General features: G+C 36.1%; 1 protein-coding gene across 7 annotated transcripts in view; it reads right to left on the bottom strand.

Annotated features, from left to right (window-relative positions):
• ADAMTS20 (ADAM metallopeptidase with thrombospondin type 1 motif 20) overlaps positions 1-17,697 on the bottom strand; it is an 84,576-nt gene that overhangs the window by 31,872 nt on the left and 35,007 nt on the right. For 5 of the 7 annotated variants that reach the window (XR_003077126.3, XR_003077121.3, XM_015282451.4 and 2 more), the window contains exons 12-26: positions 15,402-15,547; positions 14,137-14,318; positions 13,901-14,037; positions 12,656-12,773; positions 9,396-9,491; positions 8,116-8,282; positions 7,873-8,002; positions 6,841-6,967; positions 5,956-6,166; positions 5,106-5,270; positions 4,327-4,491; positions 3,388-3,510; positions 1,979-2,086; positions 624-788; positions 153-440 (exon numbers count right to left, since the gene is read on the bottom strand). Coding sequence is in view for 5 of the 7 variants with exons in the window: in XM_015282451.4 (XP_015137937.1) it covers positions 153-440; positions 624-788; positions 1,979-2,086; positions 3,388-3,510; positions 4,327-4,491; positions 5,106-5,270; positions 5,956-6,166; positions 6,841-6,967; positions 7,873-8,002; positions 8,116-8,282; positions 9,396-9,491; positions 12,656-12,773; positions 13,901-14,037; positions 14,137-14,318; positions 15,402-15,547 (2,328 nt within the window). In the remaining 2 variants the exon portion in view is untranslated. The remainder of the gene's footprint in view (positions 1-152; positions 441-623; positions 789-1,978; positions 2,087-3,387; positions 3,511-4,326; positions 4,492-5,105; positions 5,271-5,955; positions 6,167-6,840; positions 6,968-7,872; positions 8,003-8,115; positions 8,283-9,395; positions 9,492-12,655; positions 12,774-13,900; positions 14,038-14,136; positions 14,319-15,401; positions 15,548-17,697) is intronic. The other 2 variants (XM_015282450.4, XM_015282468.4) reach the window with 2 other exon arrangements.

Genomic DNA, 17,697 nt, shown 5'->3' on the forward strand with positions numbered 1-17,697 from the left:
ATCTGAAAGTTGAAATTGCACAAAAGCCAGATTTTAAATTGAATATATTTTTCATAATGGCACATTTCACCAACTCTGCACTGCGATAACATTTCTACAAATGTATATACACAAGTAAGATAAATTAATATAGAAAAACAAAGTTTTCTTACTGCTCCCCAGGGTCCAGTTCTCCATTGATATCCTCCTACAGAAGGATGATTCCATTGGTTTGTATTGTCTAGTGGATGATGTATTGGAGGGTAACCTGCTTCTGGAAAATGACTTGGATGCTCATGTATTTTTGGAGTATGATAAACTGCTGGACATGGTGGCATGTTACATTCTTGTTCTTTAGAGGGACGGCCTTCAGGATCGCAGTAATTCTCATTGATTTGTTGATGGTAGTTGACACAGATAACTTGTCTTGTTATTATTCCACTATCACACGTAACTGTGCACTGACCAAAAATTAACCCAATGTTTGTGACAGAACATTGATAGCTAATAACCATAGACATTTACATTGGACAATAAGAAACACATACTTTACTGTTTCAAAGGATGCATGTATGTACAGAATATGAAATTCCAATTTTTGACACTTTTTTTTTAAAAAAACCAACAATCTGAGCAATACTTACAGGGGACCAGTTTCCAACTTGCCACTCTCCACATGGGCTAAAGCAACTTGAAACTTCAGCTGGACGTGGCAAATGAGCACAGAAAGATTCATCTGCTATTCCTCCATGAGCATCTCTACAGCTCACATAGCGAGCACGATCACCCTTCCCACAGGATGCTGAACACTGACAGAGAACAACCCATGTTAACTGCATTCCAGGAGACCAAAGAGAGATCATGCAAGCATCAAAAATGCTAGTAGCTTACTATCAGCTTGACTTCAGTATTAATCACTGAGAACCAGACTTCCAACTCACAATGACACCCGAGTGTCAAGTGCTTATCAGGACAGAGCCATGCACTCAGGAAGGAAGCGAATATTGCTAGGTGGTTTGGGCCTTAAGAATTCCTCTAGGATTGGAACTGAAGTGCTGAGCCTTATTGGAAAGTAATTCAGCATATATAACAGGAAACATTTAAACTCTAATATACGGAATCATTATACGGTTGCAAAGGGAATTTTTAAATTTATTAACAATAGAATTATTAGAGAGCAGCTTCCAGAACCATCTAGTTGTTCCAGAGTGATGCAATATTTACATGAACTGATGTAATAAAAACCTGGTAATCACATTCTAGTTCATATTAAAGTAATCCATTGAGCCCCTTTAGATGCCTTTATAGCTGAAAAGTACCATGGGGATTTAGTAGAGAGCTTCTATGTAGCTCCACTCCATGCACTCTTCACTACTGTTTTGTTAAAACCTTTTCGGCAAGGATATAATTACTATATGCCTCATTAAGAACCTCAAGGGATTGACAGACAGATACATTTTTACAGATGATTTTAAAGTTTTATATTTCTGTCAAATAGAACTAAAACACTCTTTGGTTAAACAAAGTCTGTGCATGTAACAGCTGGGTCTGTATCACTTATTTCACAGGTTATGTGTAATTGGATTTTTAAAGACATAAACTACTTAATATTGCTACTCACATACAAGATGTAAATCATATTTTTGAATGAAAGATGTTTTCCATTCTCAGAAACTGATCAATTATTTTAAAACACATCTCCTTGAACACTCTTAATCACATCAAAACTGTTCTGCTCAGAACTTCAGCCCCTCAAATCCCATTCATTTGTTTTTCCTTTATTTTCCCCGGCCAGGTTTAATCACAGAATTGGCTGGAAAGTGTCGATCTCCTTCTGAAACAACTAACATGTTCTTAAAAAAAAACACAATCAGAATTTCTTTAAGAATTATCTCAAGCAGATTTTTGTCTAAAAAATATAATAACAATAGTTTTACAGAGAATGGGAGAAAGAATGGAGAACAGCTCTGACAGCTGTGATCACCATTACATTACGTACTGGGGTCCATGATCCATATCGCCATTGGGTCACCTTTCCTACATGAATTAGAGGAAGTGATGTCGTCCATAATTTTGTAGTTTCTGGACAAGAGGGCAATTCACATTCCTATGGAGTTACAAAAAAAAAAAAAAAAAAAGAAAAAGCTTTCAAAATCTAAATTTAGGAAAAGCCAAATGTAAAGCAGATGGCTCCCACAATGAGATGGACCCTATTACTACAATATGTCAGCATTAATTAACCAGTAAATCTACTTTTCAGTGGCACTATTCAAAGATTTTTAACAAATTGTTTTATTTTAAATGGAGAGGTGAAGACAATCTATTTAATGTTAATTCTGTATTAGTAATAGCTAATATTTGCAGTTTGAGAAAAGAGCCAAATTTAGTAGCTTGCTGGAGATAGTTGGCATGAACATGACTCTGTTCTGTTTCAGAGCCATGCGCAGTACAAAACTGAGAGAAAAAAGCAGCTCTGCTGTCCTCTATACCTTCAGTTACCAGTAACAATAAATTGTTCAGTTCCAGTCAGCAGATGAACAAGAACCACAACCCCAAATATGAAGCATACTCAAACTAATTTTGAGTGGAGTGGAAATTAATTTGTACTCATTGCTTGGCTTTTATATTTTGAAATCCTATTCAAGAAGACATCAGGGGGCTGGTGACTTGTGCAAGGTACATTCTGGACCCCAATACCCTATTTTCTTTCACTATCAAAAAAAAAAGATCAGAATCAGAGCCTGTCCTCCAAGAGATAAGTGGTTACCCACCTAACTGCATGTAAATGCAATCTGGTAGCCAGATCAACAAACTAATACGTAGCATGTTTGACATTAATTGCTTTCAGATAGAAGTAAACCCACTAACTTATTGAAGACATTTCTTCTGAAAAACAATAGATTTAAATCAAGGAGTGATAAAGTAATTAAACAGAGATGGGGAGGAAGCGTAGAGAACCATATTAATACCATATTGAACCATATACAATTCATGTCTACACAGTTTTAAATTAGGATTATTTCCACTATCAAAGCTTTCCTCAAGTAAATACATCTTTCTTTTAAGAACAAACAGAATTCTAGAACAGAATTCCAAGCTAGCTAGGTGTGATTACTTAGTATAACAGCAAGCAGTCACCTTACTTTATTCTACACGTTGGAGCTTTTTAAAAAAATGTATTTACAAATAATCAGTTCTTTGGATCCCTTCAACATATACCAAATTTTCAAAGCTCTAATTTCCACATTATTCTCCACGCCATATATGAAGCACAGAAAAAGAGCATATAGTTTCCTCATTTTAGAACTCATTTCTTATAAGTTTCTCTGAGGAGTCAGTAGACAATGTTCGTGTTCAGATGCTTTTAACTAAAATGCTCAACCAAGTGGAAGTTATTTCTTAACTTACTTGGTTATCTCTAGGGCGAGTAGCAGCATTACATTCTCTGTCATCATCCAAAATAACTCTGTAAGTCCCAGTAACACATCTGACTGCACGCATCTGGTATCCACGTCCACACGTTACAGTACACTGTCAATAATGTCACACACTTGAAATAGCACTATGTTTAAATGAAATTGTTTTTTTAATTACATTTTCTATTTTAAAACTCTCTCTCTAGCATAAATAGGAACATGTATTGGGATGGAGGTAAATTTCTTCACATCAGATCATATGTTGTTAAAACAGAATTTACAACAAACCATTATTTTGGTTATTGCACAACAATACTTGCAAAATATCACCACTTCCTCTTTTTCCCACTCTGCCCCCTGCAGTATGTTGGAGGGTGTGCAACAGACTGGGAGGGGATGAAGCCAGGACTGCTGACCCTGAGCACAATTAGACAAAGAACATATTTTTGAACAGTACTTTTACATTAAGAGACAGAAGCTCTTTTCTTATTGAAGATCAAAACAAAACAACCAAATACTGACTTTTCTCGTTTGCTATTATTTAACATATATATATCAATGATCTTAATTCAAGCTATAAGTTAAATGTGTTGGTGCACCTATAAATACTTGGTCTTTTACTTTCCGCATTCATTTGAATGCTATGCTATCTACATTTTCATTATTTGGGAGATTAAACATGTTCATGAGAAATATCATTGGTAATTTTTTATATTAAGGCTCAAAGTTAGTGGCTATTTGAAGCATTTAATTTACATGGGGGCATTCCTAAATTACAGGCCAGACAAATCAATAGAACCAGACAGACATGTGAACCAAAACACCTTCAAATATCTGCTTAAGTCCCAATTAAAATGCATAAAAGGTTTTGTTCTGTGATCACTCATGGTCTGAAATAGTAACAAAAAGCCAGAAATACTTATGTACTCACTGCTCCCCAAGGCCCTACTTGCCAAGATGCGCATTCAGGAAGTTCACATGGCGTTACTGATCCTGGTCTGTCATTCAGATTACAGAAATCATCTCTCAGTTGTTCATCATTAAGTTGGCACCATACTTGTCGATGCTTCATTCCTTTGCCACAAGTCACAGGGCACTGTAAAATAATATTATTAATCAGGTTGTAAAAACTTCACTTTTCTATAGTAAGCTGCAGGATTTTGAAGATTACATAATTCACAAAAATATTCCATGAATGTACATCATGCAACAGAACCAGTTCTTTTGTGAGCTTTCCATTTCTAGTAAACATCAACTCAAACATGTAATATAAGTAAATCACTATCAAGTTTCTAAAGCCATAAAATATCAGTGCACATATCACAGCTTTCACTGGGAACCTGTTTAAACCATCCATCATTCTATTACACCTATAAAATCTACAATGAAATGGATATAATTCCACTCTCCAGTTGGCTGAAGGTTCTTTGCTACAGAAAAAAAGGCAGGTACATGTATCAATGTATCACCAGATAAAGGAGCTTTTGCTATATCACTTTAACATAATTAAATTTATTAGAAAAGAATTAAATCTAGGTGTGGTTTCCAGAAGTTCTCATGCTATTTGTACACCTGAGAGGCATATCAGCATATGACTGAAGAATTTTTACTTTCATGTGCCTCAAAATAATCAGAAAAAAACACAGTTCAGATTATTTTTATATTGACGATCAGGCCCAAAGGAGTCTTAAATTTTACATGATCCATTACCTCACTCCACTCACTAGCAGACCAGCTTGGACATAAGAATTCATTGCAACTCTCTGTTACAACTCTTGGAAGTTCCTGACATTCCCTGTCAGGAAGATGACGACCCAAGTTGTTCAAACAGAAAGCTTCTCTGGTTCTGATACCTCTTTCACAGCTCCTGGAACACTGCAGCATTCAGATGATATTATGAAATAGGAAGCATAGCATGAGAAACACAGGTCAGAATAGGTTACCAGTCTTAAAGATGAAAATCATAGTGCTAGACAAATGTAGCTATATCAAAGTTATAGATGGTTACTGTGTTCACTTTGGATAAATTTGGCACCTTGTTTAGTAGTTTGAAGACAAAACTCATTAACAAAGGTTAAAGCTGAAATTGTACTTATTCTTTTTCTCCAATACACACAGTACTAAATTATTAAGGCTCCAAATAAAATACACACCTTTAGCACACTGATATTCTCCGCTGACTTCTAAATACAAGCTGTGAACTATTGTAGACAGCTAGAGTTTCTTAGAAGAATATGAGGAATTATGTCCAGCAGTTACCAAAATCCAGAGACTGGTATTAGCTCTTCCAACAACATCTCATCTGTATAACGTTATTTTCTTTCAGTTACTTAAACTAAAAATATATATATTCAGAAAAAACAAGAGTTGTTATGAACACTAATTAGAAGTCTAATGCTAAAAGGTTTTGAATTTGTACCTCTGACCATTCTGGATTTGTCAAGCATTATTTTCTTTTAGTTAATTAAACTGGAATATATATATATACATAGAAACCAAGATTCCCTACAAACGCTAACTAGAACTATAATGCTATAATTATAAGGTTTTGAATTCATACCTCTGACCATTCTGCGTAGTGCCAACTTGTTAACATACAGTCGCCGTGACAGGCCTCTCTGGTTGGTGGTTTCTGCTGATCAGCACAGTATCTATCGTCCACCAGAGCACTGAGTCCTTTTGAAACAGAGTACTTCATGCAGTGGATTTCTATAGATCGATACCCTGGGCCACACTTTGATGTACAGTCACTTTTGCCAATACTGTGCCACCTACAAAGACAAACTGTTATAGAAAGCTAACTATGATTTATTAAGTTAATTAAGCACTCAGAGAAAGTACCTAGAACTGCATTTTAGAGAATAGCTAGTCATGACTGGAATTTTCAAAGCAATATAAAAGAATTTAACTCATAGTTTTAAAAACATCTTCTTAAATTTAAAGGACCTTTTGTCTAAATCTCCCGGGTGACTTTGAAAAATATAAGCTATAATTCTAATCCTTCATACTCTGAACACTTCACTGAGGGCTTAATTGGAGTGGGAAAAAGAAAAAAAAAGTCTGTATTTCACATTAGTTTCAGTTACAGGAACAATTCTGGTGAAAAACATTGTGCTCAGTAATAAAATTTTCTTGTGCCAGCACATGGAGAACTGATTCAAAATCCTAACAAAATACTTCGAGCTTTATGAATATAAATTAGAAAAAACACATTAATTCTACTTAATTGCAGAACTGTAGGCCTGATGTATAAACCAACTATATAAATAGTTATATATATAAAAATAGATTTGAGAAAGGAGGGAAAGGTTGGAGAAGAGATGGATGAGAGAAGGAGGGGGAGTGGTGGAAGGAAGAATAAAGCAGTCAATTACTTTGTTTCAATCTCTATAAATAAAAGTAAGTAAGACCACGGTCATTCAATTAGTGAGGAACCTCTTTTTACCTTAATTCACACTCTGTATTACACTCTTCAGAGACATCTGGAACAGGAGGTATATGTTCACATCTTTGATCAGACACTACCACATGATCACTTTTACGTATGCACGTCATTCTTCTTCTTCTAATTCCTTGGAAAGAAGAAAAGTGAAAAGCAGGTTGAAATAAGAGAGCCTTTTTACAATAATGGATTTCATTCATCATTTAGGAATTTAGCTGAGATACCCCATTAGCATTAATCTTTGTATACAGCAAATTCTGCTGAAACATGCTGCTCTGTGCAGCTGGCTACCTTCCTGGTGAGAACAATCTCATCCTAATCACATTTGCCACTGCGTTACCTAAGAGGTCATGACCCTTTCTTTAAGGAAGCAGAAAGTTTGAGCACAAAGTACCTAAAAGACCTTGAGTCTTTCAGGTTGGAGAAGTAGCACAGTTGGCGGATGTTATGCCTCTCTAGTACACGAGTATGTCTTCAGCCTGACTCAAAATTGGCAGAAATTCACATCTATCTCAAGTACAGGAAAGCACCTGCTAATGGGAGTATCTATAAAAAAAATCTGAGCATGAACAAGTCATGGATAACACTTTATACATATTGTGGCTCTGTTTTTAGGCTGTAATAGCATATGGAATATTGGTTTAAAATTATATTTCCAAATAACTCCATTCAAAGTAGCAGAACACAGAAAAATACTAGACCAGTCAGTCACCATCTGGAAGTACTGTAACAGCTGCTTAATATATCTTAGTAGACATACAATTATAAAGGATGCACTAGACTTGATTCAACTATTTTATATGAACCACTCCCACAATTAAAAAGGGAGGGAACACAAACATAATTCTGGGTATAGAACTATACCGAAAAGAGGAAAAGTGAAGCCCTTCTGCCCTTAAATGCTATGTGCACCCAAAGTTTACTGAAAATGCCGAGTTTCTTCCTTACAAGCAGACAAAATCTCAGTACTTAAGACTAGTCCCTTCCTAAATGCCATCAGCTCTTTGGATCTGATGACAGAAGAATTCACAGTACCTTGGCACATCCTGCTGCAGTCCTGCCAGGGTCCATAGGGATCCCACGTAAACAGATCACTTCTGTCTTCTATTGGAATATTGAATGAATAACGCACATCAGGGTTGTATAAATTCCCTACACACAAAACCTTAATTGAGATAAAATAACTGTTTTTTCAGTAAATTTGAGCATGACATAAGATTATGAACACAATGACCACGTAGCCAATTTTCAAGTTCATGAAAAAAGGTAAATATTCACCTGTAAGGTTAACTCCTCTTCAATCCTATCAGTGCTGTTAATTCGTTCTACCGTATTGTTTGAACCATTGTACTCAAAAATTGCTCCATGTATGTTGATTTCTCTTTTTGACATGCTTACAACAAAGTTTCCATTCAAGATAAAATTCCCATGAATATCAGATAACGCTGTAAGTAAAATAAAATATATAAGTAAAGCTTCTATTTTCATTCGGAGTTTCTTTCTATCAAAACTTCTAAAAACACATCTTTGCATCAACACAGCTTTGTTTTAGTCTACTTGTAAGATTTTGAAGTTGTATCAAACATTTTCTAATGCATTAATTCAATCCCAATCATTAGCAGCTTTCATTTGAGCAGTTGTTGTTTCTCTGCAATAACATTTACGTTTAATAATATTTGTTCTGCTGAAAGCTGAGTACAGTCACACTTTAAATTTAGTTAGCTTTACATTAATTTAGTTAGGTACTGAAGAAGACAACAAACATCATTCATATTTCTGTCCTATTCCACAGTGCACGTTCTTGTACTTGTTGAAGCTATTTTTAGGTAAGTAGCTATTAAAAGTAAATTCTGAAGTAAAAAAAAAAAGGGAATTATTATGCATTCAGAATAATAATAATCGTTTTATTATAATAGCAGAGAAGAATAGTAAAGTAAACATTAATAAAACAATGGAAAAAGAGAGAAAGAAACAATGCATCAGTATACTCTCAGGCACTTCAGAGGTAACATAATTACTGTGAAATAAAACAGCCAAGATCTTTGTTATCATTCACTTGTCATTTCTTTGTTTCTATCACATACTTGCAAATTTATAAATAAATCTATCAAAATACCATCTTTACACTCAGACATGTCAGAAGAATAGAAAAAACATGAGAAATCTGGTAAGTTTGCTGACTGCTCCATTTCTAAATATGTTTTCGGTATTTATAAGCTCAAATGCCTGCATTACTCTCTAGTTGGCTCACGATGATCTAATTTTCATGGCCACAACAAACTCAAAAATTGTCAAAATCATACAGTATGCTATAACTTGTCTTCTCTGACAAGGGAGGCATTTAGGAATCAGATTTCTGATTCCTACCATCATTCTACTATCATCTCGTTTTTATTAAAATTAACACCTACTGAGAGAATCAGGCAGGTGGTATTGTATGTAATTACATATTTGCTCTAAAGACTTTATCAGGTTTCTGACAACATGTGTCTAGAGCAGACTTCTGACATGAGCACGAAAACTATCATATGTCAGTGTTGTATGCTGGAGGCTTTTACCAAGGTAGTTGTCATCTTCTGGTTTCCCTGAGTAGCTGTGCTGCCGAATATCAATGTTTGTTGCTCCTTTGGGAATCTTTACTACAACATTGTAACCTGCAATGTAATTATTCACAAATTAACCACAGATAAAAATACTCAGATGCTAGCAGATATGAACATATATTTAACTAGTTTTATTCAATAAATCCTATCATGCACCACCAACCATTACTTCTGAATACTCTCATGTTTTCAGGATGGAAACATGAATATCTTTATGTATCTTTTTTCTCTAAGTCAGTTGAATTGAATTTTTATTTTCATAGCTGAAAAGACACTAAAATTCATTCCTGTGTTCAGAAATGTGAATTCTGTTCTTTAACAATAACATGCGTTCACCTAGAGAGCAGTCGAGTATATCATATGGGACTCAGGAAACATGGTAGCTGCTCACAGTTTAGACACAAAACTTTCATACATGTCTAAATGAACCAAAGTACTTCCATTCTCTGTACAACTGAGTTAGGTTTTCCCTATCTTACAAAAGCACTCTACAGAACAAGTCCTAAATACTCAAATGGCGCACAATAGATGTAGATTTACTGGACAAACAAGCTACGCCAGATCCACATTCTGCTACTGCAAGCGTTACCATGGCAAGCATCCTCTAGAATAAAAATGCTTCACAAATGAGTCATTGTTTCCTGCAATACCTCCAATCAGTATTACGGTATCCTTGTCTTCAGGTAACAAAATCAGATGCATACTGATCTACTTTTCATATCTGTTGCTCTGTACTTAAGTATAGGCTAAAAATAAAGTAGTTTCTCACAGATGCTAATTACAAATTCAAAAGGACCACTGTGACTAAGAACAACTGAATGTGGCAAACATAGGAAAGAATAAACAAAAACATGCAATCTGAGGCATTAATATAATCTTTGCTAACTTTGCCACTTGTTTTGCTGTGTTTAAAAGTCTTGCTTGTATTGAACTTTAGTTAGTTGACTCACCTCTGCAGGTAGCAAATTAAACAGGAATAGTCTTTTGAGTTTCTTAATTCACTAACTTCCCAGTACTTTTAACCTAGTAAAACCATGCACTTAAAAGGAACGTTTAAACTAATCACAGGCCCATCAAAGTTACCAGGTGGGGGCAGCACTGCAACTGCACGATTTGCTATATGCTCTGGATAAAAACAGCCTTTGGTCTCTGTGTAGCGCTACTGGGAAGAAAAACAAACACACACACACACACAAAAGGCCCTCATCTCTCACACCAAAAACCTTGTAGAATACAGAAGACAAAATATGGGAGGAAACTACAAATAAAATTGCCTAGCATATTGTCAAGGATAAACAGGACACTGGATCACATACTAAGGCAGTGAGAAAAAGAGTTTTCCAGGAAATCCTCAGAAGCTCTAGTCTGCTGCAATTATAATAACCAGCATCATAATTATGCTCACATAATTAGATGACCATTTTCTAAACTGGGAGTAAGGCAAATTAGCATTTCATCACAGTGAATTTCTTATGATTGTTTCACTGTCATTTCAACACTTAATGATCCTCGTAACTATATGAATACCGGCACGTACCACAAACTGCTCTTGCCTAATTCCAAATTCCTCCTCAGTAAAATGGCTTGTGACATTATGGAATGGCACTAGTTACAGTTAGAAGAAAAAGACCAAGTGTACACTTTGGCAAGCTTATCTAGTGATATAACAAAGAGGAGGGCCACAGAGATGATCAGAGGGCTGGAGCACCTGCTCTGTGAAGAAAAGATGAGAGATTCAGGCTTGTTCAGCTTGGAGGAGAAAAGACTCCAGGGAGATCTCATTGCGGCCCTCCAGTACTTGAGGAGAACTTATAAGCAGGAGGGAGACTGACCTCTTACATGGACTGATAATGACAGGACAAGGGAAATGGCTTTAAACTAAATGGGAAGATTTAGGCTAGATGTTAGGAAGAAATTCTTTGCTCAGAGAGTGGTGAGGCACAGGAACAAGCTGCCCAGAGAAGCTGTGGATCCCACTCCCACCAGAAGTGCTCAGTGCCAGGCTGGATGGGGCCCTGGGCGGCCCTGACCTGGTGAGTGGCAAACCTGCTCATGGTAGGAGCACTGAAACTAGACAATCTTTTTTAATCCAAGCAATTCTATGCGATTCTGAGAACTAACGACACTCTGTCTTATCTAGAGCAACAAGTTGAGAAACTTGTTTTATTGTACTCTATATAATGAATGTAGTCATCTAGCTTCCCATTGTAAATAAAAGCTCCTATATAATTTATTTCCTCAGAACACATAGCACTACAGTAAATCAGTTAGAGCATCTAGGAAAGCAAATGACATAGTAACTTTCAAATCAGACTACCTTATGTCACAGATTGTAAAAATAAAAAAACCCAACAAACTAGGAGCTTCCATTTTTCATCATTTACTTTTTAATATAAAATGATAGGGTTTTTTCACAAAATGAAGATTTTATTGCTTTGTGGAATTAATTTCAGTTAGAAGTAAATAAGTCTGAGATAACACAAAGCTTTTAAACAACACAGTGACAATCTACCATAGTTAAATGAATGGTGGCTTCAGCATACTATTTATTTGTATGAAATGTATCTGTGATGTAATTCGTGTGATACCTGTAGTGATGGAAAACAAAAAACTACATTCTTCCGTAGTGTTTTGACCACATATTCAGAAATCCAGTCTCTAATAAAAATAGTTGTTTGTGTCTTCTTCCAGCATCTCTGGACAGACAGAAGAAAAGTACAGGAGGAGTAGTTGTATCCCACCTCTAAGTTTTCTGATACATTTTTCATGGCACAAGGCCTCTGCCTGGAAAAAATAAATAAATCCAGCAGGATGCCAAATACGCTTTCCCTGTTGACCATTAACTCCTTTGTCCACAGAAGATCCTATTTGGCAGCTCTCTAGGTGTCATTTTCACTTTGCCTGTGGTCTCTTTCAACCGCTGAAACCGCATGATGAGGCCTTTTGGAATTTGATATGAAACCAGAGATTACTTATGCTTTTTGCTCTAAGTATTGAACTGTTCTTTTCACCATAGCACAGATAGATTTTTCACTTGAATGGGTCACTGTGTCACAGTGCTTTCCTGTTCATCTTGAAAGGGCATGAGTGAAAATTGGGGATATTTTTTGTTAGCAGAGGCTGAAAAGATCATACACTGAAATCCCACTTCCTCAAACATACAATTTCTAAACCACACTGAAATGTACATTAAGATTTTAAAAATACAAACATACCATAACGAGCACGGTTGAAAGTACCTGCAAGTGTCTTACATGAAGAATTATCACCACCACAGATTCCACATTTGTCTCTCCTTGCCTTGGAATTCAAAACATGATCACAGCCTGCTTGCTACAAAAAATATAATGCTGTGTCATTCAGCCCAGTAGAAAACAGTGAAAACACACAATGTTAGCTTCCCACTCCCCAAAAACATCTTCATTCACTGTATATATCTAGTCTTCTTTGGCAATTCATGAAAAACCTTCTTACACTTTAGTATACTGTGATGTATGGGAAAAACTATAGTTCTGGATTATACATTCTTAATACAACAAATTCACTTAATATGTCAAGAACTGTACAAAGCTACCTAGAAGTATTTAAAGATTTTGTATAAAAATATCAACATGGTATGTAAACTCAGGTGTATTTACATGAAGTCTTGGAATTCTAAAATGACTTTGTATGCGTGCACGAATATCAATTCTATTCCAGTCTGTTGTGACTGCAAAATGAGAAGGAGAATACACGTAGACTAGCACAGAAACACTTCTCGTTTATAAATATTTACTTAAACTTCCTTTCTTTTTTTTTTTCCCTACGATCATAAACAGGATTGCTCTCTGGCATTTCCTCTTTCATTTTGATATACATCCAAACAAAAAGCTACATTTTCTCCTCATTCTGAATTTAGCCAGTTTCACTGAAATCAGCAAACCCACTTAGGATGGACAAAAAAAGTCTTGAACTTTTTATAATATATCAGTTTGTTATTTTCTAACAAAATCTGGTGGGCATTTCCATAACTTCTATGAAACACGTTTAAATGATCCCTTTCCAGAGTCTGTTCATCCCAACTTTGCAGTGAAATCATAAATATGCAATCTATCTACCCTTGCATTTTCTGACTTCTTCACTTCTTTGATAGAAGAAATATGATAGCAATAAACACACAGCATGATTCTTTCCTCCCTTTACACCAATTTCCGATCAGTTTCCCTCTGCTCTCTCTCGGACAATAATAACACATCAGGCTTAATGAGGAAAGACTGTTCCGATTCAGCTGTATGTGCTTTGCTTAATTGCTTCAATTTCCAGATCTTAATTTGGTAGGGATTAAAATCAAATTAAGTAAATTCAAAACATCTGGTTTTACATATTTTCAATAATGGCTATTTCAGTGTATATTTACTTAATATCTATTCTACAAGCTGTTAAAACTGATTTTAATAATTAGTAAGTTTAGATTTAAATACCCTGCATAAGCCTTGAACACAAAGGTCATTGGTTTCTGCTCCACAGGGAGTACCATCAGCAACTCTGTCCTTCAGCTGATAGTAGGAAGTTGTTCCAGAAACTCGGCAAAAAAGTTTACAGCGATCTTTCATTGAAACTGGAAAGAAAATCCAACAGGTTTCTTGTCTGTTTTATTACTTTAGTTAAAGAAACATTTGTATTTTATGTATTGGAAAAAAAAATTGTAGTTACTTACTACCACTGTATTTTGGAAGCCAGCGAACAGCAGATGTAAGACCATTGATGTTAAAATGTTTGCCATCAAATTCAGAGCACTGTTGCTCCCGGAAATCTTTTTCGCCCTTTGGACATGAATCAGTATTACAGGAGCGAAATTTCATCCTGCGGCCAACACAATACTTTCCTCCATTTCTTGGTCTAATAAAAACAGATAAATATAAGATGTTGTCCCTTGTTTTTTAAAATTCCTGTTTGTCATGAAAATTTTCACAGAAGCAATATCTCCTCTGTAATTTTAAATTATTATGCTAAAGAGTTGACAAAGACAGAATATAAAATTAGGAGCAGATATACTCTTTTATGTACTCTTAATTTCAGTTTCAGCTTGGAGATCAAAAGATCTAAAACATGAAAATTGTGGACAACACTTTGTCTACTCTTAAGTCTAATGTACATTTCCTAACTTGGTAATCCCGTTACACAATACTTCCATACCAGCAGGTTCTTGGAAAGGAAAAAATAATCAATGGCATATTGGTAGCATCAGCTTCTACAGACTGATGGAGGCCTATTTAATCAAGATCTAGTCTACTGACTCTTACTCACCAGGGAAAATAAAATAACCTGGGGTGATTCCACTGAGGTTCATTTATCCTTCTGATAATATCAAGACGGCATTACTTCCTAAGAAAAGCCAATAGCCATAACTGCACCTCTTGCTCTGTAGAAGTTAAGGGTAAAGTTCTCTCTGACTTTTGCTACAGAGAATGAAGCCCACATGGATTATGCAGTCAATGGAAGTTTCTTACTATAATGTAAACTGTAATTGACTCTGCTGTAATCAGTGTTGCTTGTGAATCTTATTGGTGGTAGCTATGAGAGTCTTAAAACCAAGCAAATCAATTGTTTCACTAAAAGGATTACTAGGCAGCATAACCGTTTTTGTTTTGCAACTTCTAGTCCAGAGAAAGTATCACAATGTTTAAGTAAACCCTCAGTATATAGAGTAAAGCTAGAAAACAAGACTCTAAACCAAAGTGAGTCTTCATCAGTATCTATAAATGTGAATGATATAGTTGACGCAAAAGCACTCTAGAAGTTCTAAGCAGACTGGAGTCTCTAGACTCATCCCTCTTTTCACACATGGCTAAAACACATTTATTTTACTGGTGTTTTGAATGAATTCATGAAACCATAATGCCTTCATAGTATGTTGAACTAAACCATTATGTCGTAATTCCTTCACTGTGTTCTAATGAAGAAGAACAAGAAAAAACATACTCTGGTCTGTTACAGAGCCTGGTGGTGCTCTTGATTCCACCTCCACAAGTTCTTGAACATGAGCTATAAGGTCCCCATGGTCCCCACTCTCCATCTACTGGACGCATCTCCAATTCTCTGCTCACACAAATTCCATGGCGGCAGTGCTGCGAAGTTGACAAAGTAAGATTTCTAAGTTAAGCAAAAGGTTACAATATATATTAGTACAGAAAGAAGAAAACTGACTTCAGCCATCTTCTGAAGCATCAAAGACTGTCCACAACTGAACGCAAAAGAGCAAACCGGATGAAATACAGAGAATCGGTGCTCATACACAAAAGAGAAAATTCCATATTTTAGATGACCGACTGCAAACTCAGGACTAGACTGATGATCCAATTTGTTGTCAGAATGGGTTCTCACAGCCACATTGACAGTGGCTTACTCCATCATTCCCTGCAGTACATATATGGATCAGTCACTAGACTCATCAGAACAGATCATATCAACTCAACTGCTTGTTATTTATGAAGCTTAGGCTTTGCATTTTCACTTTCTATGGCACAGAACAGCTTGGTATTACCCACACTCCTAAAGGCTTTTGTCCAACTAAACTCTCTAGCACATAAAAATAATTCAAGGACCTCTGATACACAGAAAATAAGACAATCCAAGAATTCCAACCCTTTCAGAAATTGATTTAAATGTTGCATATAGTTTCTCAAGAGTTATTCTACCATGAGTATTTTTTCTGACTGCCTATTCTTTGGGATGGACTCCTTGAGCTGGGAGGAGGTGATATTTGAATACTAACCATCTTTCTTTGGCCTCTCTTCCTTCTAAGACCTTATCCCACAGTATGCTACCAAGCAGATCCTTGAAGAGGTCAAAATCTGCTCTCCTGAAATCCATGGTTGTGAACTGCTATTCAATCTCCTCTCTACCTTCAGATTCTTGAACTCTACCACCTCATGGTCATCACAGCCAAAACTGCCTCTGACCTTCCCACGTACAACAAGTCCTTCACTGTTAGTATGAGGTCCAGCAGAGCACATCTCCGTTCCAGCTCCTTGATCACTTGGAGAAGGACGTTATCAAAGCATGCCAGAAACCTCCCGGATCATTAAGGTCCTGTTGTGTTGTCCCACCAATAGGTAACAAGGTATCTCAAGTCCCCTGTGAGGACTAGGACCTTGTTCTCCAAACAGGACTTTGTTAAAGAATCAGGTTCTCCATTATGAACTATACCGAAACTCTTAATCCAATTTGGTAGTAAAATTGTCTGCCTGTATAGCCCTTGGTCATGCTGACTCTTGAGCACTGTCTATGCATTTTAAGCCCTCAAAGTCCTCCTCTGAGAATATGATCAATCAAGGTGATTTAAAGCTCAAAGCAAGTACAGAACCAAAGCCAGATCTATCTTGCTATAGAAGCCATTTAAATGTTTCAGCAAACTGGCCAGATCACTCGCTTGATGCTAAGACTTTCAGCCAGTGAAATAATGACATCATTTTGGTGTTATCTGCATATCACCACAGTGCTTACTGTCAGTTATTACTCTTACTTTTTTCCAGATGCCTTTAGGATTCCTTTGTACCTCAACCTTCTAGTACCTTTATGAGGTAAACTAACTACTAACATAAAAGATATGGATGCAGTTTATGAAAGTCAAAGGTAAACATGAGGAAACATTAAGATCTTGCATATGCAGGAATTGTCATTAACATCTTCTGAAATATTTTCTAAACTATAGGCTGAGGATTCTAAGTCTCACATCACAAAACTTATACTGCATCCAAATATCCAAATATGACACTAGGATCTAGAGTTTAAGTTCTTCTTCCTTCCGCAAAAACATTCACTGCAGCTTGAAGGGAGAACTCAGGAAAAGACAGAGTTGTAAAATGAAATTTTATACCCACAACAGCATTGTTCTGATCTATAAAAATGCAAAGCACATGTTCACATCTGGGATTTTAATAGCTTATTCAACAAACTTGTCTCAGCTATTATTCTGCTGCTGCATTCCTACAGAAGCAACATGATGAAGTCACAGTAGAAAACTCAGGCACCAGACGTATTCCAGATGTTCCTCAATGCTTGCTTGAATCAAACTCAAACCCAAACCCAACCCAAATCCACATGCAATTATTACATTTTCAGAGATGAGAGGGAGGGTCAATGGTACAAAGTTTGGGATCAGTGGATCTACAGGTACCCAGATTCGTATTTCTTAACTGCCTACTTACAACAAGCAGTTTGACTTGTAAGTATGGATTAAACAGTGATTTGATAAACTGATTTCCAAGTATTTCCA

This window comes from Gallus gallus, chromosome 1, assembly GCF_016699485.2.
Source record: "Gallus gallus isolate bGalGal1 chromosome 1, bGalGal1.mat.broiler.GRCg7b, whole genome shotgun sequence".
NCBI lineage: Eukaryota > Metazoa > Chordata > Aves > Galliformes > Phasianidae > Gallus > Gallus gallus.